At 38.2% G+C, this 27,490-nt stretch overlaps 2 protein-coding genes across 6 annotated transcripts in view; one reads left to right on the top strand and one right to left on the bottom strand.

Annotated features, from left to right (window-relative positions):
• Positions 1–17,334, bottom strand: part of STN1 (STN1 subunit of CST complex) — a 46,343-nt gene extending 29,009 nt beyond the window's left edge. For 2 of the 3 annotated variants that reach the window (XR_012629705.1, XM_074875222.1), the window contains exons 1-2: positions 17,293–17,334; positions 746–885 (exon numbers count right to left, since the gene is read on the bottom strand). Coding sequence is in view for 1 of the 3 variants with exons in the window: in XM_074875222.1 (XP_074731323.1) it covers positions 746–878 (133 nt within the window). In the remaining 2 variants the exon portion in view is untranslated. Of the gene's footprint in view, positions 1–745; positions 886–17,292 lie in introns of those variants that run through there. The other variant, XM_074875224.1, reaches the window with a different exon arrangement.
• A 249-nt stretch (positions 17,335–17,583) lies between these two features.
• SLK (STE20 like kinase) overlaps positions 17,584–27,490 on the top strand; it is a 51,932-nt gene continuing 42,025 nt past the window's right edge. For all 3 annotated transcript variants that reach the window (XM_074875225.1, XM_074875227.1, XM_074875226.1), the window contains exon 1: positions 17,584–18,454. In XM_074875225.1, the coding sequence (XP_074731326.1) occupies positions 18,305–18,454 (150 nt within the window). In that variant the 5' untranslated portion in view covers positions 17,584–18,304. The remainder of the gene's footprint in view (positions 18,455–27,490) is intronic.

Here is a 27,490-nt window from a genome sequence, read left to right on the forward strand (position 1 = left end):
AGTCTATTTCAAGTCTTTCTAGTGAAAATAGAAATTCAAGGTCAGACCCATGTTGCTTTAGACAATGTACACATGTGGGTGATATTGGCTGAAGACCAGCAGGAAAAGACTGCAAAGCATACAATTCCTAACAATGGTTAGGAAATAAAAGGTGTGGTGTAAGATTCAGCACAGATGCCAGAATTTACAATAAGGTTATTCAAATGTACGGAGAAAGTCATATATCTATCATATATAGAAATTAAGCAGACAAAACCTCAAAACCTGTGTCTGTTTTATAATATATTAATAACCAGAGGAAAAAGCAAAAACACATACACCCAGCAATGTCATCAACTGTCATAATTTTGCGACAGAGAGGGATAACATCCTTCTCAAATGTTACAGAGACAGTGGAAATATGTAACACATATGGCCAGAAAAGACCAGCATTTTTAGAATTAAGTTTATCAGAATATAACAAGCACTACCATGCAGAGGAAACACACTACCTTAGTGCAAAAGAGGTTCTGTATATATATAAATGAGAAGAAGAAAATCCATTACAATGAACACATTTTATTTTTCACACATTTCACATACAACCTGTTGTTCTTCAAACTGTTAAAGATACTAACGTCACTTAGCTTAGGGGCATGGAAAATTACTGGTGCTTGTGAAGCATTCTGCAATCCCTCGATAAAGAGCACAATATAAATCAATTTTAATTCTGTGTGCATTATAAGCTGCATATATAAGTACATACCTGGCACTTGTTTGGATTCTCTCATTTCTTTTATATCTTTAATATAGAGTCTTGCAAAGGCAGAAAATATAGGATCCATCCCCCAGTGCAGAGAAGGTGTCTCTTCTTCATACTTCTTGGACTCAGACTGCATTCAAACCCTGTGAATGTAGAAGAACTTGTAACTATTTTCTACACAGGTAAAGAACTGTTCACATATGTTCCAAGTGAATGAAACAGTAGCTGGTAATTTTATACACAATAACACAGCAGAGTTGATGAAGACACGGGAACTTATCTAATACAATATTATCTTTGTGCCACCACATGAAATACTCAAAGCATCAATACCGATGATTTACTCAAAGTACTGAGACACAACAGCATTTTACCTGGCTCCATCAAATGATAGATAATTTCAGGAATTTCTCCCTCTATGGACCCATAAACAGAGAACCAAATACAACACTTCTTTAAAATAGCAGAATTGTGGGATACTAATTGGTTACTTTCTGTACACTTGATTATTTTTTCCCCCCATCATTCTCTTTCCCTTCCATAAGATATTCTCCTCATTGTTCATCCTGTGCTTTATTGCAGTGTGGGGGAAGCTTATTTTGTATAAAACAAAAGCAGCCAGCCCTTCTTTATTTTGGACATACAGTCTCCAAGAACTTTCTGATTGTTACTTTCCCCTTTTACATCTTCAGATTTCCCTGTTTAATGCCTGTTATCTTCTACCGTTACCAGAGCCAATTCTCTGCTTATCATAGAGTTGATGTCAAAAGAAACAGTACTCAATTCAGGAAGGATTCTTGTAGACATTTGGAAGCCGAATATATTTTTTAGTAGCTTCTCCTGTATATACAGCTAAATTATTCCCATTAAGCTTTCCAAGTCAACCTTGAATGGGTGTCAGCCACTTACAGCTGTAGGGCAAGGGTGGTAAGTGGACTGATTTTGAATAGTGAGTAATAGGGCTGAGATTTGGCAGCTACAGTCTCCTGGGAGGGAGTAGCTCCCTGCTACAGGTTGCTAGTGATCTCTGTGGTCTGCAGGAGACACTTCTAGCTACTGAAGTAGAGGCTGTAAATATCATGATAGCATCCTGCTTCTTTGAGAAACAACAGAGCTTGGATCCTGCAGGATTTCTGTTTTCACACTTAAAGTTTAATTTGGAGCAGAAAAACAGTGTAGCACAACATGTTAGAGCATTGCTGACATCTACTCTACACTGTGAAGAGAACTGAAGATGACAGTTCTATTAATTTCCAATTTTGTTTATTTTTTATTTTTTAAAAACAACGAAAGATTACTTTGACCTTCCTTAGATTGGTCATTTTTTTGTGAGATGTTGAGAGTATTTGATTTAGTCAGTTCCACAAGTCACTTCACCTTTGAGTAACAAACTAGTCTTGTTTATACCTGGATTTATGTCTCTCTCCCTGCTACAGGCAGCTTTTCCCAACCTATCCCCTTTGCACATGCAATGTCTACTCAAAAACGTCTCACCACCCTTTTCTCGCTCAAGCCTACCCATGAAGCACACTTTTTCTGCTGCTGAATTGCAGACACTGCTCAGTAGAAATTTATAAACTAAGCTGTTAACTGTACGATCTTAATAATGCAAAGTTGCTATTCCTCCATATGGCAGTTTTCCAGTTGCTTGCTGTAGTCTATGTCAAATTTAGACCATAAATTTTCCCAGGCAAACACATGGTTTGAACTTGTATTTTACTTAGTGTGCTCATTTTTATAACAAAATTAGTCTTCCCCATCCCTCTCTTTCTGCTTACAATCTCTAGCATAAAATTGCCTGCATTGTCCCTATGCTACTGTGCTTTTATAGCTTCTATAAAAAAAATTTAACCCAGCAAAAGGTCATGGCAAATGAGAAGAGTTCACACGTCAATTCATAACCTTAATTGACTAATGCATATGTTTAACACATAATGAGTTGGAATAAAGAGAAGCACTACTGGTCAGTGTCATCCTGCCTCCCACCTGCAAACAGGAACTTTGAAGATACAATTTTGTCCTTAGTGGTGCTACTGTCCCTCAACTATTTCCTTTTAGTGGCACTTCTCCCCTGACACGAAACATGGGTACAATGGCAGTGTTGTTCTCTAAACTGATCTTTTACAGAAAGTAATACTCTTTTCTGCACCTTGCCCCCCAATGTACTCTGCGTGGTTACAGTCTGTCATGCTCAGTACCCATTTCGTCTCCTACACAGATGGCAGACTGAGCTAACAAGCCAAAAAGAGAGAATCAGGTAACAAGCCTGTCTAACTTTTTGTATTTCGCATGAACAGCCTCTCATTGGAGTAGAAAGCAGAAGCCACCCCTGCACGTGTGTACATCTGAGGGGAAATCAATGAAGCAGCACCACTGCAAATTAAAAATATCTGCATTTTGGTATTTCAGTATCAGTTGTCAAGTCTGAAATGCCCAAATGTTAACAGATCACTAACCAGAAGTCCAAACAACACTTCCTGCTTAAATGAAGCATTTCCCCAAACCTTTTACTGCTTCCCTGTCCTGAAGGGAGAATGATTTCTACAGGAAAAGCTCTTTCCCTATCTCAGAAACTACTGGGAGTTAAATGTCAAATTCTGGAGCTTTCTTCTAGCTCCCAGGCCTTGTTACAGCTCTTTACTGGAGAAATGTACACCCATCACATCTATCTTCATCTACAAAACCACTCTGCTTGGTTCAAGTCTGCTACAGACACACCAAGTTTAATCTTACAGATCTGGCAAAGATTCCTTGATAAAAAGTAGATCATGCCCCCAGCACCTTGAAGTCATCACAAGATTTCTTGAAGTCCATGGGACAGAACTGCTCAAGTCATGAGTCAGATATTCCATCCATACCATGCTGGGACAGTGCCACCATACTCCAGCCACTCACTCGCTTTCAGCAGTGTCTGACAGGCACCTGAAGAGCATTCTGCAGGGCAGTCTCCCCTGGCCCCTTCATGGTCCCAACAGCCCACCCAACCCCTGCCACCACCCAAAACCAAACCCATTTTCTTTCTTCCCTCCCAAGTGGCCACTCAGTAGCTACATTTGAACAGTGACCTATTTAAAGCTAAAAGCTTGTGGCCTGCTGAGAGGAAAAGAGATTTACTGCCTCCTGTACTGCTTGCCTCCACACACTCCTATTATAAGTCCATTCTTCTGTTGGTGTTAAGAGCAGTTGTCTTTCTGCTCCTACAGCAAAGGAAGATGTTAAGTCAGAGAAGCAACCCTTTCCAAAGTATCTATTTTTCAGTTAGTTTCCAAGCCTGTTTCAGGCAGATTGATAGTATTAGAAAATATAATTCTTACAAGGCAAATAAAATTCTTCCAATAAATTTTTCTTTTGCTATATAATAGTATCTTCCCATAATTTTTTCTTAAGTTGGCACAGGAAGCCTCTCCATCCCAGGCAGAATATCCCAGGGGTTAATTAATTAGTGAGTCATCCTGGCAAAAGTGGAACTTTCCATTATGCTGGAAGTGTTTTCAGCTCTTAACTGGTACCATTGGTGATATGCTATCAGCAAGGAAGATAACAGCTACCCTGTATGATGACGATCCAAGGGGCAAACAGCAGGCATTGTGGAGATGCACAGCACTGTAATCAATGAGAACACAGATAGCTAACAATAGACAATTCTGAGCAGATACTATATGCACAAATGTTTAAGGCTTAAGCTGGCTTTTGCTGAAAGATGGTGATAAGGCTTAGCAATACAAACAATACAGAGTCCTAGCAAAAGGTCATTCCTTTCTGCATCTTGTTTTAAATGCAGTGTAATGACTTTACTGGTGCTGTACAGCAAGAAATTCAATCTTCCTACAGGAGAAAGAGAGGCAAGAGAAGCATCTGGTCCAAAAGTTTATTAGATATAAGATATCTGTGTTCTATTTTTACCTCTCTAGAATAACTCCAAAGAAAGGTTATAAAGGCATAATCAAAAACAAAAATAGAAATTCTGCTATCTGGACCACTTCTTGGGAAAACAATTCTGTTTCAAAGGCAAAAATCTAAAGTTTACACTAGTTACCTAAATACAAATAAACAAAAAGCCTCAGTTTGAGATTATTCTAGACACTAACCTATCAAAATAAGGCTGGCTCTTTCACCTACTGCTATCAATGTTAGCATGTTAGCTTTCCTGACTGGAGTGAGAATTAAACCAAGTCCATAATCCCCAGAGTTAACTTGTGAGCTCAGCAAGGTATTATCCTAAAAGGGAAAGAAGGGAAACCAAGGAAAATTAGCAGTCTTCCCAACAACGCCACCACCCAAAACCAAGTCCATTTTCCTTCTTCCCTCTCAAGCAGCCTGCCTGGTAGCCACGTTAGAATAGCTCCCCATTTAACACCCAGGTGATTTGTTCCAACAGAATCAGACCTGGCTAATAAATTTCCTGGCTCCTATTCCTGTGTTCACCATGAACCTTTTTCAAAAATGGTAAATGATTAAGAATTGGTCTTTTACAACCCCAGTGAAATGGAAACTCCAAAAAAGAGTGTGTTTTAATGTTTCTTGTTGTCTTTCTCCAGATGTGACTAACAATCAAAGCTCTTGGAGAAAATTGCCTTAGTTTGAGATGAATCATTTGGACCCGTAAAAAAGGTATATTGCCAGCAGTTGTCTGCAGCTACTCTGCAACTGCTGGCAGATCACTGCAAAGGTGTGTTGTTTTTTTTTCTCAACTTAGCTGTGAATCAGAAACAGAATATTTACCCACTGATACAGGCAGCTTAAACATCCTACCAGGCATTCACTCTTCTCCAAAGACTGCCACTACTATACTAGCACTGATGATTTACACAGGAAGCTGCTCCTGAACTGTTAAGAGTTGCCAACCCAGTGCATTAAAACAACTTACAGTCACCATTGGTTTACTTGGATAAACCAGGCTACAAACCGGGGCTGTTCAAGAATTGCTTCATGGGTCAGCCATCCCTGCCACAGGGAAAGCAGCTTGTGGAAAGAGGAGCAGAGTCAACAGCTGGGTTTTGTAACAACCTCTGTCATCTGAATTCAACTCATCTGTGTTTCAGTCAACACCCTACATGACAAATGAGTACTATTCAATTCTTCATGATCAGCAGAGGCAATTCCAGCATGATACAGTTAAAAACATCATATCTCAAGACATGTTTTTAATTACCCAAGGCCACATACAACATTTTAAATTAAAAACAAACAAACCCAATATCGTAGTACACAAGTAGATCTTAAGAAGCTGGAAAATAAAGCCTTTGGTTACAAATAATATGGAGTAAAGATTCTAAAAATGAAACTCACCCACAGATTCTTTAAAAATACATAATTAAAAGAAAGTTTTCAACACCAGTAACAAGACAAAAACCATCACCAAGACCAAAATACATCACTGAAAGAAAAAAGGCTCCTGAAAAAATGTGTATTGTTATCAACTTTATAGCTGTTAGAAAACTGTCAAACAGTACGATAAGGTCAGTTTGGATCCACTTTCTACCTATCTGGTGATTCTATTAAAAAAATCAAAGTAGGGTAAGCACTTTCAGTCTTCCTTAATACACTACCTTCTGCTGCTGGTCATGTGAAGTGCTGTAAATTAGATGCTACATGCTGCAACAAATATCAGTCAGGGCACTACATGTCCTGTAGGTCTTATATACAAGACAAATACAATTCCAATTTTAAAAAATGGTTTTGAAATAAAATTAAGAGAGCTAGAACTGCTATGAACTTCCAGAAATGTACAAGTAGCATTTAAGGAACTGCTAAAACTGTCTAACCCCTGGAGATAACACATTTACAAAAAAGAAACAATTACAGAATTTTCCTTAAAGATACTGCTTGAAATTTTAAACATCATATGTTCTGCTTGAAATTTTAAACATCATATGTTTTTTAATTACATTATATTACAATATACTTCCTTGGCAAGGGAAGAGGGTGCAAGACAAAAGACCCGTCACCACAATCTTTATCCAGTAGAGAGTCTACCAACAACAGTGAAAGGTATTGCCTGCAATGTCTATAACAGTCAGGATATAGACAGGCACAAAAAAAGCCTTGTTTTGTCAATAAACTGACACCACTACTATGTAATAGTCTTCCAGTGGAGTTAATGTCTCCATGTCATAACCTGTAATGTACTTCTATCTCTCTGTTTTTCCCTTTCCACAGCACTACCTAGAAATCCCTCTGGACAGGCCCATGTGGCTGCAGGAGACCAGACAGACTGGCTCCTCCAACATCAACAGTCTTGGAAGGAAGGGGGACAAAGCTTGCAGTTCTAGATTGCCTTCTTTGGCATTGCAACTTGTTTTATATGCAAGTTAAACCTTGTAACAAGGTTTTGGCACCCAATTTTCCAAAATAACAATTCTAGAAAACTAACAAGGAAATGTGCAATAACATAAACAGTAGAAGTAGCTCATTCTGATCCTTGCCCCATGCATTAGTCACAAGATATTTTCCTAGGTATCAAGAAATCAGCAAACCACTCAACAGACCAGTAAACTAGCTCTGTATATTTATTTCTCATGGACAGCTGTAAGCTTACCATAAATAAGGTAGTAGCAGTCACTACTGATAGTCAGAAAGCTTCACTTGCTGTTTGTATTTTAAAGCTATTGGATAATCATGCTGAAGCACCTTCTTCAACTAATTCTTTAACCTGTCCCAAGTGAGGGCAGGAGGAAGTCTATGAAGACGATTAATTCTCTCTGAAAGCTCTTAATCACCCACAGTGCTGCCAGAATGAGCTGAGCTGCTGAGAAGACATTCTTGCAGAGAAGGTTCTCAGTTATTAGTGTGAAATAAAAACAAACACAACTAAAAATAAATTACTTCTTATAAATAATAAGTTTGCTGCTTGGAAAAACAGCAGCATGGAAGCTTTGATAGCTAGAGGATTCCAAACAGGCTCTTGGCAAAGGTAATTTTTTTTGACAGATACATGCAATTTATCAATCCGACATAAAGGAATATTAACTCATACAAGTTAACTAACAAAACAAAGAGAATAAAACCTAATTCACCCCAGCCTAAGGCAACACAATTAGCTTTCCTACTTTGGTCTACTGGTGTAAAACAGATTTAGTGCTACTTCTTGAATGGACATTTTCAAATTTCAGAAATTTGGGTAGAAGTGGCAAGCATTGGTTGATCGCTTTCTGAAGCTATTGGGCCTCTGAACTCCATGACAAGGTTGAGTCAATATCTAGAGGCAAGTTTTCCTGCCCATTTCCCTCTCTCCCCTTTAAATTAGTTTATGCATCTGGTGTAATTTAAAATAGCCTCTGGAATAAGATCAGAATTTATATGAACATTCATAGCACAACAGAGCACTCCATTACAACCAGAAACTTCAAAATAATTAACCTACCATTTGGTCTAGGTGCACAGTTGTGATAAAGTTTTCAAAATATTCCCAGCACATACCAAAGCATTAGATTATGACAGGCTGCTTAATGTTGTGAAATCAATTTAAGTTTTCCATTGCTATACAAGTGAACCTTTTAACTGTATCAGAACACTGTGAGGCTGTGCTTGAAACATGGTGTCCAAACAGCACTGTTGTTGGTATATACAAAAGAATTCAAATCAGAGTAACTATGAAGTCTCAGATCCAACTAGGACCATCATGTATTTTGTGAGCATAACTAGAGGCTGAGATTACTCATTTTGAGCTCTTTTAGAAGATTGAGACCTAACTGTTAGTCTTCTTCAAAAGATTAATACAGTTAGCTTGACACCGATGTCTGTTTCTAGACTGGCTGCATTTGTTCTTTGATTTTATTTTTTATGCTATTCCACAAAATCGTTATTTTTCTCCTCCAAATAAATACTCATACTGCTTCTTGTCTGAAGGCACTTCTTATAGAAAAACGTTTAGACATTCCAAAAGACACACCTGTGCAAAATGAAAGGCTGAAGAAAAAAAAAAAGCATTGAGACTATATATATTATTCTCTCCTTTATTGGGTGAATATTGAACTATCATCCCATGTAAGAACAAAGCTTTTGTTACACTTTTCTAATGCTCCTCACACAGATCCTATCAGCCAACATCTAGGAAAAGTATCAAAAAGGGTGGGGTTTTTTTGTATCAAAATTGGTACAATTCCCACTCTGCTATTCTCTGGATTTCTTTTGTAACTGTGCCTCCTTTCTGAGGACTAGAACTTTTATACCTGAAATCAAGCAAGGGATTTTTTAGTCACAGACTGCTCTGACCTACAAAACCAAAAAGTTTTAGAAATGCCAAAGATGTTTAGATATGTCTTGATTCCTTAAGACTAATTGTTCTGCATAGTCTTACACTGCATTCTATGAACTCTGAATAGTAGTGTCTTCTCAGCTAAGAAAAGCTGGCTCATCATACCTTACCTTCAGCTGCTAAACTCCATTAGGACTTACTAAAAATCCAGACTTTATCCTCTAACTTTTGGGTTAGCAATTTTTGTAATTCTCTGAGGAGGTTCTGAAATAATGAATATCTTATATATTCCCTCTGAGGTCTGTCCAAAACTCATCACTGAGAGCTGATACAGGACTGATACAGAACAAACCCAAACTGTCCAGGAATACCTGTCCAGCAACATGAATATCTCCTTAGTAGCTTTCCTCCCTACTGAGCAAAGAAGGCTAAACTTCTTTGCTAATGATGATTTTTACTCACCTTTAAAAGCTTTTTCCAAATCCAGTAGGAAGGCACCAAATGGACATAACACTATCAAGATTCTTGAAAGAAAATACCTCACCCATGACTGTGGCTGCAACTTCTTACATTCCCTGCATGAATTGCTGTCACAGATACCATGTTAAAGTCACTGCTATTTCCAACTTCTTGGTATGTAAAAAAACAAACAGCCTTTTATAAACAGATTTAAAGTGTCTCCTTAATTGCATTTGAATTTGAAGAGATGCCACTCCCTACCTCCTGCTTCTGAAAATAAGTCACTCTTCTATACTGCATCCAGAACAATATATTAAAGCTCAGCCAGAAGCCACAGGAATTATTTTTCCTATAGGTAATTTTATTCTCTGCTACAGAAAATTCAGTCCACTTAATGTAATGGGCTTTTTTGGCTTATTTCATAAATATCACATGGTGTACTATAAAACATAATTTGTGGATTAGATATTAAATGTCCCTTGTGTCAAAAAAATAAAGATTCCAGGGCACTGAAGACAAAAAGTGCATCACATCACAATACTCTCTTTTCTAATAAGCAGGTCCTACTGCCCAAAGTTTGCATATACTATTGTTGAACACACAATAGCTGCTGTTTGCCTTAACAATTGACACATTATTACAGCTCCACACATTGCTGCTGTACCAAGAAGAGATCCTACATGAAACCAAGTTCTACTTTACAACACATAGTAAACTATTTTTTTACCTCAAAAATGAGACTTACACAATATCTGATAAAAATCTAGGTAAAAAGAGAAGAACGTTACGCATACAGAAACTATTTTAAACATGGTTGTAATATAAAAATAACATTTTCCATGAAACACTATGCTGTTTGCTCAGTAAAATCAGTTTATGTTTTAAAGTCTGCCTTTGCTTTAATAACCAGTTAGTATCTCACATTATAAATGTTACTTCCCCTTTTTGCTAGTAGACACATCTCCAGCATTATCCCACTGCTATGTCTCTGGGATATTGCTAAAGAATAAGTAGTTTTCAGTGATATCTTTTTGTCAGATTGTCCTTTTTTGTGTGTGTTTGTGTGTGAAATGTTGCCTACTTTTCAGTACGGTATATTTTAAATAATAGCTGTAGAAGGCATAATAAACTTCCTGCTTATGCTTACCACATAACCAGGATTGGGTCTGCTGGGTGGCTGGCCAGCCATAATAAAAACCAGATTTTAAAATAACTCATTTTCATATTACAGAACAAGTTATTCAGTCCCAAGATTCCAGAGCTGATCAGGATCACAAGACAACACAACGTCCATTCTGGAAAAAAAGTGTTCCTGGGAAACAGAGGAAGAAATTCAGGATTTGCAGAAAGAAAAGCAGCAATACATGTGGGGTTTTTGTTCAAACATTTTTCGTGCCAGTATTGACCAAAAGCAATACTGAGATGCAAAGCTATCTTTATCCCTTAATAAATTTCTAATCCTAGCTGCTATGTGAACTAATGCAAATTTGAAAGCCACAAACAAAAAGAGCAAATCGGCTCGTGACTGCTATGCAAGAGGAAAAGGTCTAATTACCATCTGGAGGAAAGACAAACATGGTGAAGCATTTGTAATACATGCTTTCATGTGACTTAACTAAAGCTTCTAATATCCATCAGATGGAGGGGGCCCTGCAAGTTTTAAATACTTTGCCTTGTGTTCATGTACAGTTTTGATCAAACACATTTTGCTTTAAGTGACATATAATCTGAAATTATTAAAATGGTTAGAAAGAATACAGCATTATAACTAAGAGTAGTAGTATTTTAATTGTACATTACTTTAAAATAAATCAATAATCTACTTATTCATATGAAAGATTGTTATAGTCATCAAGACATGGAGGGAAAGAATTTTTATTAGACTAACTACTGTATTTAAAAAATACAGCTATCTACCAATGCAGCGCAGTATTTTAATACTACTTGAAAATTCCTATGAAAGGAGGTTTCAGTTAAATACAAAGTGTCCAGACTTCTTGAAAAAATCTTATCATGAAAGGGGACCTGAAGTTTTTAATTGCATTAATCAGTTAATCAATAAAGAGAATGAGCTGTGTAAGTTTCAAGTTGTTGACACCTTCCATTAAAACTAAGGTTTGCTTCTCACTCAAACAAGTATAAAAACACAACTCACCCCTCCAATTATATATGACTGTGTTTCCAAATATCAGTTTTGAAGATGGTTTTCTTGCAGATCAACAAGAAGCAGTAAGAAAAACTTAATTATTTTTTGCAATAACTTCAGGGAAGTTAACACATTAAAGCTTGAATGCCTTTGAGTTGATATGTTTCCAAGAAATATTCTTGTACTACTTGTTGAAATATTTATCCTTATTCAAGATTGCTACATTATTGCTTTTTCTTCTGACATTTGATTTCAGATAAAGCCTATTTAATAAAACATCATCAGTTTACTTGGAAACATTCAGGTAATTTGGCAACTTTTATATTTGTTCTGTCATCATTCTCAGAGGTATTGCCCGACATCAACAGAACTGCACTCCATGAATTCTGGGGGCAGCGATATCTCCCTGGGTAGAAAGAAGAACCCCCATCATATGTTTCCAGGACAACTCACCTCACAGTTAAATACTGTGTGATAAAGTTAAGTGTCTAAAATGGGAAAGGATGACTTACCCTCTGAAGATACCTTTCCCCACTGACTACTGAAAAAGCTAGGCCAATTTAGACTAAACACACAGATTTTTCTGAAGCCAAAATTAGATCAGTCCTATTCCTAAACATTTTAACACTTTTTTTTTTTTTACTGCAAACATCAAGTAATACCTTTATATGTTGAAGCTTCCAAATGCCACGTGTTTCTATGGCAATTCTTAGATTAACTGGTCCTACAGTAATGCATCAAAAAAAAAAAAAGATGTAATGTATAGTGTCCAGGTTAGTGATAGGAGCCTGAATGTTGATTCTGGCTAACGACATATGGGCAAGCTCTTGAGCATCTAACCTCTAGCATCATCATTTTTTCCTGTTTGTATTATATATGACTGAACTATTCCCATTACTCATATTAGAAATGCTCATAAAATACTGAGTACAAAAGTGAGTCTCTTTTGTGTTCCTTTATGAAGACAGCTTTAAATTTCAAATGCAGAACAGAAATACAAGTCTCTAAGCTACAGATCTATCAACTGTACATTTAACAGAAGGGCTTTAAGAGTGCTATACACAATATGGTCCCCCCTCTCAAGGCTTCCAGTAAATGTGTAACATGACTTGATGCTCCTTGGAGGAAGACGTACAGTCTTTTAGTCCATCCTCTTACATCATAAAGAAATAAAAAGGTTTTCTAGCCATCTTCAGTATTTCTTTCTTCAACTTGTCATAAACATGGGCTATTAACTAATGATACTACTAGCTCCTCTATGGTTACAACAATTACTTAGAGCATTAGGACACAGGAGTCAGGTACAACACAGCAAATGTAGAGGGGTCATAGAAAAAGCACAAAAAGTTAAAAACTTGGCATGTACACAAAGAAGATGGAAAGGTCATAGAGGGAAGAAAATTAGTATCTTTAAGGTCAATTTACAAGATTGAAAGAGACTGAAAACACCATGGTATTTAAAATCCACTGAACTGAGATGCTCCTATGAGAAGACACCACATTCAGAACAGTAGGAAAGGAAAAATGTCTGATGATGAACAGGAGAAGGGAGATAAAGGTCAGGTATGGGAGAGTCACCAAAAATTTCTCATTAAGCCTGAAGGACTGAGGAAAGTTAGTAAAGCTATAGTGGTACAAGGCAAAGTATCAGAACTTAATTCCATAAAATCCTGAACTCGAAGGAAAGAGGAGTTAGATTCAGAGCAAAGCAACACAGCTTTTAGAAATAACTTCAGATACAGAGGCTGGATACACAAGGTCTTGGCAAAAACCAAAAATGCAAAAAAGGGGAGGTTAAAAAGGAAGGTAGTGGGTTAACTAGAGGAATCTAGAAGTTACAGTGGAGTTTAGAACTGAAATTAGTCCGATACAGCAGAAAATACTAACTTTGAGAACAGAGTAGAAATTGTAGAGTCTATGGAAAAACACCACCATACAATTGAAAAATATCAATGAAAACACCACATACATGAAGTAACAAAACCAGAAGGGACAGGGCTGAGTCCTAAAGGTGACAGACAGATTAAGACAGATGAAATAAGAATTATGCCTCAGATTTAACCACAAACAAGCCACCTGTGACCTTACAGCGGTTCAATGAACTCAGACATCAGAAAGAAGATTGGAGGAGATCAGTGAAAGCGTGGGTGGACAGAAAATCAAGACAATATAAAAATACACCATTAAATATTTTGAGAGAACTGAAGACAGGATGTAGGACTGCAGTGAAAGGGCAATATATGCTGTGAAGAACACATTTCAAATTTCTGAAGCAAGTGTTTATTTTAAATGAAGAGAAACTGAAGCTGAGCAGTTTAAATGAAACAGAAGTAGAACTTAAAGAAGGAGTTAGGAACAGTAGCAAGTCAAAGCGATTAAGTCAGTGGGAAAAGATGGCGATATTAAGCAGCAGAAAGTATAAAGGAGACTTCTAAATCTCAAAGAGGTGACAAAAATTGCAGTTAAGAGTTACAGCTATTTTTAAGCCAGTATATTTGATGCACAACCAAGATAGTTCTTTAACATCTTTACTCTGACATTTTAAGCAAGCATTGAATTTTCAAAATGCATTGCATTAAACTCCTGAAGGAGAAATTTTAATATACTTATAACTCACTTTTACCTTTTTATCCTTACCATCTGGAAACATTTACAGTTGCTAAAAACTCCTGCTACCAGGGAAAGAAAAAAAGCCACACACAAAAACTCCAGGCTTCATACAGCCTCCTCACCAGAAAGTCAATGCAACTTGGGAAGGATTTGCTACTATCACTTAAACTTCACCTTAGAGAGTTTATTTTTAAGATTGAGTGGCAAGTTGTAACTCCAGAATGAAAGCATAAGGGAAAAATTGAGACTGAGACAGAGTTTTCCTTTTCAGATACAATGTTTTAATCTTGAAGTACTTGTTAAAGAGTAAGCAAAAAAAAAGTTAAAAGCAAAACTTTATCACTAGATTAATTGCTCCTTTCTTGTGTCAGCCTTTCATCTCATATTTTCAACATTATATGAATTAAAAGCTCTCTGGAACAGGAAGACTGTCTTTATAAAAGACTAAAGCAACACATCTGTAGTACCTAGTAACATTTAGCCATTGGTAGGATGACCCTACTGTCATCTGCTCTGCGTGAACCTGTTTTACCACACACATGTTCAAAGCAAACTGATACGTTATATAGATGCTATATGCGAACTACTCATAATCAAAAGTTAATTTACCAATAGAACTGAAAAATAACCGGGCCCTGGTATCCCAGCTCCATAACTGCCAACCTTAAGGCAGCAAGCTCAACTACATTTGATCATATATAGCTCAAGAAGTCTTCTTTTCGTTTTCCATTTATTTCCAGTTATTATTACAAACTCTGACATGCACACATACAACATCAATACCACCTCCCCACCCTATGACTTTAACCCTGAAGCTAAAGAAAAGCTAATCGGGCCTAGATATAATGATTTCATGCTATGGCTTTGGATTCCTTTTTTTCACCATCATTTATCAATTAGTTCAAATAACCAGATGGAAATTAAGTCCCAAAGTACTTTTTATCCAAGAGAAAGCAAGTTAAAATCAAAATATTCCATTTAAAAAATAAGTGATTATTTTTAAAGCTATTATTGTATTTTAGCATCCAAACCAAAGCTATCATCCCACCTGAAGGGGCACCAAAAAAAAAGTATTCTAGAAAGGAAAAACAAATGGAATTTTAAAAATTAAGACTCCAGAAGCTAAATCGCTGCTATTAACACTGAAGAAACCTTATCAATCACTGGCTTTGTTACTGTATTTAATACAAACTATGCGTATGAAACTTGCAAATTAAGTTAATAAGCACAGCCAGCCAGATCATAGAGGAGAAAGGAAAACAGTTCATTTGGATTGCAGTTGTTTCTTAGTAAAAATAACAGTCTCAGCTCTAACACCCTCCTCAGCATTTTTACATTTTGTGGCAAAGCTGTCAGTACAAAGAAACCACAAAGTCCAAGATCACTTTTTAACAACAAATGCTGATTATTACAACAAATCAGGACTGCTACCAGGTTAGCAAGAGTACTTGTAAGGCTACTAATAGAGTAGTACTACCCTTGAAACTGATTTTACACAGATGAAAGAAATTAACTCATGACACAACATTGTTGTTTGATTCATAAACTGTTTGTGGCAGGGGCTACTTCTTTGTTCTGTGGCAGGACAGTGCCTAGCACAGTGTGTTCCTGTACACTATAAATACTATTAGCACCACTAATTACTCAACATACAACACCAACATACTCTTAAAAGGATTCTACCCCAGTGTGCTTCAGCTAAAAAACATCATTAATACATGATGCAAAGTTCAGTTCCAGGCTATTTCTATGCCCTTATTTCCTTCTGAACCACCTTTCTAATCTTTATTACTACAAACACCTGTATTATTAGACAACTCATTTGCTGAAATCCCTTTCTTGACTCAGCCCAGCACCTTCTAGTCCTTAAAGTCATGCTTCTTTCAAGGATACTGTTGAGGTTGCCATATGATCCCCATAACCAGCACATCTCAATGCCTCATTATTATTACTGAGTTTACATATGGCCTACCCTCCTTAGATAGCAAATTACTGTCATGCTAATAAAATGGTCTGAGGACTCATACACACCAGAGGCTTTATCTTCAGAAGCTTATAATGCAGTTTAAATTAATGGTAACTGCAGGCACTCAGGTCCATAGGAGGATAAGGCATTACATGATTTTCACTGGGTGTTTGTCTCATTGTCAGATCTCTTTTCGGTCCCATATCATTACGTTAACTGTAAGATCAACTTCCTGCCTCCTGTCACAGCCTAAACTTCATCTCCAAGATGTCTGCTAATTGCCCCTTATGCAGGCAATGGGAACACCTCTTGCTTTCATGTTAAGAAATACCACACATTCGGTGGCATATAAACAACACAACTATTAAAATACAAGCATACTTCAGGCTGACGAAGGAATGACTGTGGGAAGAGAAGGTTGCGAGATGAGGAAATTCAAGCCTGTCCCACAGATTAAATCTCACAAGATACCAAACATGTGCAGCACATTAACATCACACCCTGCTACGATTGAACGCTGTGACAAACCAGTAGCAGGTCTAGGAACAGCACTGGCCCACAAGCGACAGAAAGTCTTCAAACATTGCCTTTTTTTCTACCAACACCTTCCTCAAAGAGCCACTCCCAAGCTCAAACCCTCCAGGAGGCACCACCTGCCATCACAACGCTCCTGATTGACAAAGAAGGCCTCAAAACCCCTTCAGCTCCCGCAAGCAGACCTGGGAAGCAACGCAGGGGGAGGAGGGAAACTGTGCAGAAAAGAGGAACTCAAGGTACCCAAACAGGCCAGAAGGGCAGCCGTGCCCCTACCTAGAAAACATCTCCCTCTGCCACAGGACTGGCGAGACCTTTCCTACACGGGGCAGTTGAGACTAAACAAGAGAGAAGCAGGGCATCCCTCAGGATAAGCAACTCAGCAGAGAGTAAACGATGCCTTTTCCACACAGCCCCTCCCATAAGGCTACAAGAGGACGAAAGAGAAAGGAACTCCCTCTCCCCCCCAACTGCGAGCATACAGCCTACCCCCCCCAAAAAAAAAAAAAAAAAAAAAAAAACAAGAAGAAAGGGCGAGAACTCGCACACCCCAAACACTGCCTCTGAGACCCTAGAGACAGAAAAGGCGAGAGGGAAGGGAGCAGCCCCCTCCATCTTGGGGTCAAACACCAACTTACCCGCCGAAGGCCTCCGCGCCCTCTTATTGGCTCTGGCCGCCGCGTCACGTGGGAAGAGGAAAGCCCCGCCTCTTCCCCTGCCTCTGCCGTCGGAAAGGGGGAAGGGGGCCGGCTGTCGGTATGGCGCGTGCGCATGCGCCGGGCGAGGCGCTGGCGCGCGTGCGCTGGCGCGGTGGCGGCCGCGGCGGCCGCGGCGCGAGGCGGTTCCGGGAGCGCGGGAAGAGGGGCGGGGGCACGGGGCGCGCGCACGCGCCGGTGGCGGGCGGAGGAGCAGCAGCAGGAGGAGGCGGAGGAGGGAGGTGCCGCCCCGCCCCGCCCCGCAGGAAACGGTGCCGCCCGGGCCCCGCTGTGCGCGAGGGCGGGGGAGCGAGCGGGAGAGAGACCGGGAGGGACGCGTCGTCTTCCTCCGCTCTGCCGCCCCAGGACGCCGCGGGGTCCCCGCTCTGTGAGGGCACCGGCCGGGAGTCAGGAGTGGGGCAGCCCTCTCCGCTCCCTACATCCGCCCCGTCCTCCGAGGCGGGAGCGCCCTCGGCGGGCAGCGGGGCCAACGCTCCCCCCTGCCCGGCGCGCAGCCGCTGCCCGCTTCCAGTGGGAGCCGTGGTCCCGTCGCCGCCCCTCTTCTTCTCCGGCTCCGTCCTCTGCCCCGCCCGCCGCCGCCGAGCCGCCTGTCCCGAGGAGGGAGCCCGGCACTTGTTGCTGACGCGATGGTCACCGGCCCGGCCGAGTAGGCAGCGACCGCCGAGCCCGTCGCGGGAGACGACCGCTGCGGCTGGCGTTGAGGCCCCGGCCCCTTTGGGGGGCTCCGGGGGGGCGGATCTTGGGGTGTTGTTTCCTCTCCGTTCCCGGCGGTGACGGCGTCCCAGGCGGCGTGAGGACTTTCCTCGGCCCTCGTGGGGATCGCGCCCGGCAGGACCGGCTGGTGGCGGCGGGCTGAGGGGGCACCGTCAGCCGCCGCTCGCCCCCTCCCTCCGCCTGGTCGCCTGGAGGCTGGCCTCCCCCGGCAGGAGGAAAGATGTCCTTCTTCAACTTTCGGAAGATTTTCAAGCTGGGTGGTGAGAAGAAGAAGAAACAATACGAGCACGTCAAGAGGGATTTGAACCCTGAGGAGTTCTGGGAAATTATAGGAGAGCTGGGAGATGGTGCTTTCGGTAAAGTGTTCAAGGTAAGGGTAAGCGCGGGCGACTCGGGTCGCTTGTAGTATTGCTCGTAGCTAAAAAAATTACTTGTCTTGCTTCCACGCTGTCCGGAGCTTTGCCTGTCCGCCAGCTCTGTCACCTTGGGGTACCTGTTGTAAGCATCAAGTTTGCAGAGAGCTGGGCTCGGCAGGTGAGGTGAGCGCTGCGGCCCGCCGCCGCCGTCCCGGGCCCCGCCGTGCCTGGGGTGGAGAGCAGAGCCCGCGATCCAGACGCCTCATGAAACTAAAGATAGAAAAGACCTATTAGGTCATTGTCCCGCCTTCTGCTCCACCCTGCCCCTTGCTGAATCGCTCGCTTCTCCTGTATTTTGTTTTTTTGGCCTCGTGTACAGTGTGGCTTCTAACCTTACAAAGACTGTTTTCTTAGGTGTGAAGTTCGTACTTCTTTTTTTAAAGTTTCTGTACGGAAGGAAGCCCGTGAACAGTAAAATTGACTTGTGTGCCTTGTGCATCGTTTATAGGGCCAAGCTCACGTCACTTTTAATGGGCATTCTCCTATCTTGTTCCACGTGGAATTGAATTAAATACTTGCATTATCTTGGCTTTCTTTACGTGGCAGAATTCCTGTCTTGGATCTTCTGACTTCTCTTAGTTGTTAGATCTTTAAGTCTTTAAGTCTACTGATACAAGTTGTCTTTTTAAGGATGCTTATCCAGAATTTACAAGCAGAGTACAGTGACCTAGATATAACGCTGCTAGTGTTTGACAAGGCTGTAGCTTTCAAGCAAATTTTGAGCTACTTTTCCTTTTTCTAAAAAGACAATAATGCTTCATGTTTGGTTTAGGGATAGTGTGGAAAAAACATCATGGAGGATAAGCATGCGAGAATTGGGGAACTGACATGAACTGAGACTCTGGAGCAGGTTCTTGAGTAAAAATAAAATAGAGAAAGCATAGCATTTACAGTATTTCTGAGAGCTAATTCGGTCAAGAAACATTTATATTTAGAGTACTGCATTTGAGAGTTTACAAAATCCGGATACTCATGAAACCGGTGCTATTTTTAGTAGAAATTATTTTAGTTTTTATTGTACTGTGGTGTTACATGTTTGTAAATTCGAGCAAAAGTGCCACAATTAGTTCAGAATGCTAGGTGGGGTTTTTTCACCCTAGGAATTTCTGTCAATGTTCTATTTTAAGAGCATCTAGTTTATTTTGATGTTGATGTAATATGTGGTCTAGTTGGTGGTTCCCATGTCAGTGTGGAAGATTAGAGATTTTTTTTGATGTAAATGACTGGGAAATATGTCTGAAGTTGCTCTGTCATAAAGCTTGGTGACTATAAAAACATAATGTCTCTAACGGCATTTTCAGAATATTAAAGTTTTTCTTCAAACTTCATAGTGGAATTTTGATTCCCTTTTTGTCAGTATAATGCTCAGTCCCATAGAGGTGACTGGGGAAGTCTCAAAGATACAGTACTTAAATGTGTTCTCCTTCTCTTCCGCATGCATTTCCCCTCCTGTCCTCAAACCTCACTTCATGTTTATCTATAGGCTTGTGTGTATTAGCAATACTCTGTAGAGGAAGGTGTCTGAGCAAGGTAACTGGTAAATTTTGCATTTCGGTGTACTTTGTGTACAACGGGAGAGTTTTTTCCAGTTAGATTTCATTTTTCACTTTGAGATTTATTTCTGAATGTGAAATGACAGTGTAAACCGTTGAAATTAACTTTTTCAAAATTTAAACCCTATTTTAAAAATTGTAGTAGTTAGAATTACACATGCAGTTACAATGATAAACTTGAACATAGCACCTGTGAAAATTAACAGGTACTAGTATTCCTGGGAAAAATTCCTATTTTGAAGAAAAGTCTCCTACTGCATGTATTCAGCAGCATTCATTTTGTTTCCATCTACTTTGAGAAGGCTGATTATGCACAGGTACTAACTGTACATGTGTTGCTGCATCTAAGCATGCTTGGCAAGAAGCTGTTTCGAAACCAAGGGTGTGTTAGGTTGTTCTTTCTTGGATATACACCTCAAACGAGAAACTTCAAGAATAGCCATTCAATACCTTCTCAAATGTTGGAATCCAAATTATAAGCTAGAAGAAAACTGTCAACACTTGAAGACTTTGTCTTTAAGTAATGTAAGTGTGTGGGGGGGTTTGTTTGGGGTTTTTTGTAAAACACCCTAGTGTCAGTTACATTTGCCAAAACTATATTTGCCTTTGTTTAAGATCTAGGAGTCTGTGTATGACAAGGTTTTGGCAGATGCATGATAAAATGGAATTGCCAGATAAATAAGGCTTTGTATACTTTGGACTTGTAATAAAAAATAGGTTAGCTAGGTTACATGCTATGATACCCTGTAGATAAATATTTGGTTTAGTTATGTAACTCATCTTCTGGACAGAATATCAAATATTTAAATAAAAACTCAAAAGGAACTCTTAAATGATTCTGACAGTACTATGAAGCCTAGCTGATTAAATTATTTACATAAAAAATGCTGTCTAGTGATAACTAGTTTTGTATGCAGAAGTATTAAGGGTATTGGAAACTCGTGCTTCATTCCCCTTGTTCCTCTGTCAAGTACAAGGGTCTTGCTTATTTTTTCAAGTAACTTAGCCAAATTACTAGAAGAGCTTATTTCCTTTGAAGCTGTTTGTTCTAGTTTTCTAAAGCTTTCTTAGCTCTGACCGTACATTTGTATTCACTAACTTTTAAGTAATGTTTAATGTTTAAATATTCTGTTTCGAAGTGTTTCAACTGCTGGTGCAAGTCTCTGGTGATCAGAGGAGCTGTGTAACTGCATACTACTGATGGCAAAGGTTGATGGCAAAGTTTGATGGCTGTGTAGGACTTTTCATTGTAGCCCTTTTCAGAATCTTCAAAGAGGCCACTTGTAGGCTGTTTCTTTTCTTTTTGCTCCTGGCTAATGAATAATGGTGTAGTTTTCCATCGTTTTTCAATTTCTAGACCTTTGCAGTACTTCAGTATCAGGTGATGGCCCTTGTAAAGTGAATTTCGAGGTTGCTGATGATAGACTTTTTTCCAATCTCTTAATTGCCTTTCATGGATTATTTAGAATTACTGAATGGACTGCCAGGGTTCTGACAGCCCCTGAAGAAGCATAATATTAGCATTGTAGGCTGATTTCAACTTTGAAATTTGGCAGTTAAATCACAAACTTTTTTTTTTTTTTAAAGACACATATGCCTGGTGTGTAGTTTATAGGGCCAAGCTCATGTGGGTTTTAATGGGCATTCTCTTATTTTGTGCTGTAATAGAATTAAATAGTTATGCTATCTTGGCTTTCAGAATTAAATGGTTGTGTTATCTTGGCTTTCTTTACGTGGCAGAATTCCTGTGTTGGATCTCTTAACTTTTTGTTAAAAGGAAAAAACGAGAGACAGTTTAAAACTGCTCTTGATTTGATCAGGTTAAGTTCCCTGGAAAATCTTAGTGTTAAAGTTAATTGTAATCAGTTTGCTTTAGAAATTAGGTATATTATTATATCATGTTACTTCATTGTGTGTTACATTGCTCTATTGTATCAAATATCAGTTCAGTGCACACAGTAAACATTAAAGGTAAATCAGTATAATTAAGTGTTAAAGACTTTCATCAGCTTTAAGCTACTTTTTAAATTCCCAAACGTTCAGATGGTGTGAAAACAGACCTTTAAAATGCCTAATGTGTTCTGTGGTTCTTTATTGCTAAAGTTCCTGGTTGAGAATCTTTATCATAAAGGTGCACATAACTAAAGAAAATGCAGATATCTTCCGAAGTTAACCCTTTGAATGAATTAAAGTGCTGGGACTATATTTCAGTAAAATTTGCCAGCCTTTTTTGGTAGCAAGAACATTGTACACAAATATAAGAACACTTACATTGCAGAAGGGCATTTTCTTAGTGTTTAGTTGGTGTCATCTCTGGGATCTTCACTAGAGGATACTCCTCCAAGAAATTCATGGGGTTTTGGACATAATTGTGATAATTATGGGTACCATCTGTACAAATGCACTAATTTTAAGTCTTCTGTAGGAACAGATTCTGTAATAGTAGAATATATGTGGAAGTATACTGTATAAAATATAGGATATCTATATACGGTATGTGTATAGAGAAAGAATGTATAGTGTATATATATTTTAGTAGAAACTGACTATTATTAGAGAATCCTTTGTATTTGTCTAGGTTTGAATTGCATTCATGCTTCTTAGTTTGTATTGGAATATTCTTCCCATTTATAGTATCCCATTTATACCCTGATTCTAAGATGTTGGAAGCATTGTGTATACAAGATTCTCATAGCAGTTTGGAAAATCAAATATTTGTATTTCATTTAAAGTTACTAAGACAAGTTTTCCAGCTCTCTTAATTTAATTGGTGCTTAGTTTCTCTTTAGGTTCAGAGAAGAAATGTTGTGGAAGCTGGTAGCTATAATCATGGTGAATAGCATTACCCAAATGCATTATCTTCTGAAAATTACAACTACATTAAGTATCCATATATACTTCTATTTGCAATAGTGGCCAGTCCAAACTCACCTCTGGCTAATGATAGTGGACTTTATAAAAGTCCAGTAAACTAACGATATTGCCTCATTTAAGTTAAGCTTTTGTTTGTGTATTTAAAACAATCTTACCTGTAACGTACCTATGTGACTTACAGGAGAGCTTGTTTTAGCCTTAATGTCTTCTACAGCAGGTAGAAACACCTGATTTTTAAATAGTGATTTAATAAGACTGGACCAGTTACATCATGTAATGATAGTGCAGCCTTAACTCCATCTAATGCTAAAATATGAACTGACAATTGGTGGCTGCTTAGAGGTACTTTTTGCATACCACTAATATCATAATTTATTTTCTAATCCTAGAAAATACTTTAAATTAGTCTGACCTGAAAACAAAATCAGGGCAGAGCAAGGAAAATTTAAATTTCCTAGTTTCTGTGGCCCTGCAGCACATTGTTCTAAATAATTCTTATAGTTGGATATTTTAACTTGAAGTTATCTTACTGATAATAATATATCATGTGGCTTGCTAGGGTGGATATCTTTTACATCTGTAACTTAGTAGGAATTGATTTTGACCACTTACTATCTAAGCTGAAGCACTGATTGACTGTTTTTTTGTCTGCTCTTCATCTTTTTGCTTTCCTGGTGTCATTAGCACCACTAATTCTTTAGAAGAATTAGAGCTGTTGAAACTCATGAACATTCCTATATAAAAGATACAGTTCCCTGGGAAGGATATTGCTTGAGTTCGTCTGAAATCCTGTATGTTTGGTATTAGTTGGAAGACGAATTCACATTTGAAAATTTCCTGTCAAATAACTGTGTTTTGTGAACCTGAAGTTTCATATGTGACTGCCCTAAGCCTAGACCTGGAAAGAAAAAGCAGGTGAAAATGTCCTAAATTGAATTTTAATACATGAGAATGAATCTGTGCAGAACTTTTGGCAATTTTTCTTAAAATTGTTTGCTATACTAAATATATTTTGTTCTAATCTATTTTCATTCATAATTGACTGTATAAGTTGACCTCTGATTAAACTGGAGCAGTAAAATAGTGCAGTTGTCCTCAGGAGATCTGAATTAATAATAATCACTTAAATGCCATGTTGCTTTGTTTAGCCATAGAGGCATTAGTAGAGGAGAGAATTGATCTACTCTCAAGAGCCTAATGTATAAGTTGCAAATGTTCAATTTCAAATATTTAGTCTAAGTAAAATAGAACTAAAACTTTACCTAAAGCTTGCTAAGAACAGTAATTTCTGTAAGAGTAGCCTGAGTATTTTAGGGCTGCTTGTGTTATGGTCTAGATGAAAAAAGATGTGTGACTGTTCATGGAAGACAAACGATTTTAGTCTTGCTGATCAGCTGGGTGAGTTGCTCTGTAATGTTATCTTTATTTTGACACTATTGCAGTTTTAGCATGTTGAAGATACCAGATAAGGAAAAGGCAGTATCACTGTTTTAAACCCTGGGAAATGTGTCAAGGAGAAAGCTTCACAGAGCTCTTTACACCTATTGTCACTCAGTAGCTAAGTTTTCTGAGGAAATGGGTAGTGCAAGAAAGTTATCTGTAGATTGTAAATTGAGATAATTTTCTTGTTTTAAATGGCTATTTGCAGAAGTTCATATCTCCTTTCCATTTTGTCTGTAGCAAGGAAATATTCTAAAGAAGTAAGAAGCATAGCACGTGTTTTATGTCTTACTTTTTGGACATCTTTAAGTCACGTGGCTTAGAATCATCATCACAATACTTAACTTATGAGTAATGTATTGTCTGTCTGTTGCACACAGAACTAAAACTGCAGACAAGTTTGTGGAGGATAATTATAGAATGCTCATGATCGCTCCTTGGTAAGGCAGTCGTCTTTTCCAAGGTGTGAGCACAGTTATATAAACTGTTTAAAACTCTTCAGTAAATAGGAAATCATTATTTGATTTTATTTATCTATGTTTATAAAAGTTCCTATTTTTTTTCATGTCATCTGGTATTTCATATTTCTTAGCTAACTGTTTGTGTAAATGCTTGGACTGTTGGTTTCTTGTCTGGAGACTAAAACTTTGGATTTCAGGCATTAGCTAAATATGACTGTTTTATGTTGTCAGATAGACTGCAGAATGAAGCAGCTTTAGGCTGTACTAACCTGGTGAAATAATTCTTCATCTCTATGTCAGATGCAGTCTATTTAAATAATTCTGATACAGGAGCTAAAAAATGTACTGGGTTTTGTTATGTTGTTTGGGGATTTTTTTTTTGTTTTTTTTAACAGGTTTTCTAGACAGATTGATTAAACCTTTTGAGCTTAATGTTTGGCAGGGAAGTAGTCCTCTAGTAGTGCAATCCTCCAAGCAGTAATACATGCTACTGTTGCAGAGCAATAGTTCATAAGTTTCTTTCAGTGGTGTTTTGACCACCCCATAAACAATATTGAAGAAATAATTTGTTGGGTTTGTATTTGCAAATGCCACAATCCCCAGTTTGAGATTTTTTTTTTTTTTTTAAATTGAATACAGTTGTGAATGGGCCTTACATATTTCATGGGCCATGACCTACGTTTTGAGAATCTCGTAAGATTATAAACATCATTCTCCTTTAGTGACAGTTGTGTCTATGTAAAAGAGACAGCATGTAATTAAACTCTCTGGTTTGAGATCTTAAATGCATTCCTTGAGACCCTGGTGCCTGAAGTGTCATTTACGAATACTTTTTTGGTCTTAACCTTTAATTATATTCAGATTATACATGGAATTGACAAATTCATATTGTCTCACCTCTTTTGCCTATTGTCTTACTTTACAGTAGCTGCCAAATTACTCAAATAAAATGCTTGTGCTGTCTTTTCATTTGATACTGTTTGGATTGTTCCAGTTTTCAGTGTTTAGTGATGGAAAAGCCATGAAATTTACAGTTAGAAAACAAAGCTGACTGAATTAATAGCACAGAGTAAAAAAAAAAACCAAAACAACAAATGATGTTTTATAATTTTTCTCCAAATCTGTGTAAAATACATACTGTAACTCTAATTCATTTTTAATAGCTTTATAACATGATTACAGCATGGAATGCTTGAAAGAAATTTTAACTGTCAAATATGTCATGTGGAAACATTTTTTTTTTCCACTCAGAAGTGGGAAAGAATCTTTTTAGGGAGAAAGAAGACCTAGTACTTGCAGGATATGTTTGAAGGATGTCAGGCAATAAAAATTGGCTAAGTAATATTCAGTAAAACTATTAGGCTACCTCAAACCACTCTGCAATGGTATTCATACTTTAACAGAAAATTAAGGCTTTACTGTAATGTTAATTTTCCATTGTGAGTTCAAATTTTGTTAAATATGCTCTGCATTCCTGATACAAACCAACTGAAGTACATGCAGCAGCAGATATACCTAAAGCAAAAAATTCACAATAAAATAGTAATGGAAGATTCTTTGTATATTTAATACAGCTACTTAAACTATCATACTTGGTTTTAGGAGGACATACTGTTTCTTCAAGCAGTTCTAAATGTATGTAAAAGCAAATTATAATACTAAAGTTAGAGGTTTTTTCTTGTTTATTTTTACTCTTCTGGACTAAAACTGGTTCGCACGATTCTGGGATTGCATGTTTATGTAGAGAGGTTAATGTAAAACAGCTAAACATGGATGGTGATTTGGAAGCTAAGAGAAAGGCACTAACTTTTCCCCATGTTTATGTTTTTGAGCCATTTTCTGTTTAGGTAATTACCTATAGCCTAGAGCAAAAAATTACTCAAGCATAGATTCATGCTTGAATCAAGTTCCACCCAAAATCTGACTTTAAGAAGGTTCTGATTACCTGAAGCATGCTTCTTAATTTTTACTGATTTTTCTGTGGAGAAGAATACGAAGAAGTGAAAAAGTAGGATCGTACTGCAATTTATTGATTAACATTTAAAATTTGCTAAATCTCTCCTTACTACAGAGGACTAAGTGACTGTTACTTAAAGTATCTGTTTTAAAAATTAATCTGTTGGTTGTTTTAGAAAATCTGAAACTGAAGGAGACCATGACAAATAAAGGGACTCTATTATTTTCAGAATTTTTCTGAAATTGCATTAATGCAGTTTAAAATGAGTGGCTGAGCAGAGAGTAGAAAGGCAACTGTACAGTCTGCTGAAGTTTTTTTGGTAACCGTTACCCTAGAACTTAAGTTTGCCTACATTAACATTGTTCTACTTAGCATGGGGATTCACCATTGCTTTCATGCTAAGGCGTAATTGTTTTTTAGTCTGTCTAGCTTGATAATGAATTGCAGAAGATTGTCCCTTTATTTTCTTCTCATTGAACAGTATTTTAGATCTGTCTGAGACCTTCTTGTTTAAGGAGGACTTTAAGGAACTGGGTTTTGTCTCTAGAAATGTTTAGTCATAACCATGATTCAGAAAGCAGTGTTGTGAGGGAAGTTATTGTAACTTTGTTAACGATACAGTAATAACTTGGCAAGACCTTTTGCACTGGAATTTATTCTTTATCTTGTAGGTAATGGTTCTCCTACTACAGATTCATGCTGTAA

The sequence above is a fragment of the Strix uralensis genome, chromosome 7 (genome assembly GCF_047716275.1).
Source record: "Strix uralensis isolate ZFMK-TIS-50842 chromosome 7, bStrUra1, whole genome shotgun sequence".
Lineage (NCBI taxonomy): Eukaryota > Metazoa > Chordata > Aves > Strigiformes > Strigidae > Strix > Strix uralensis.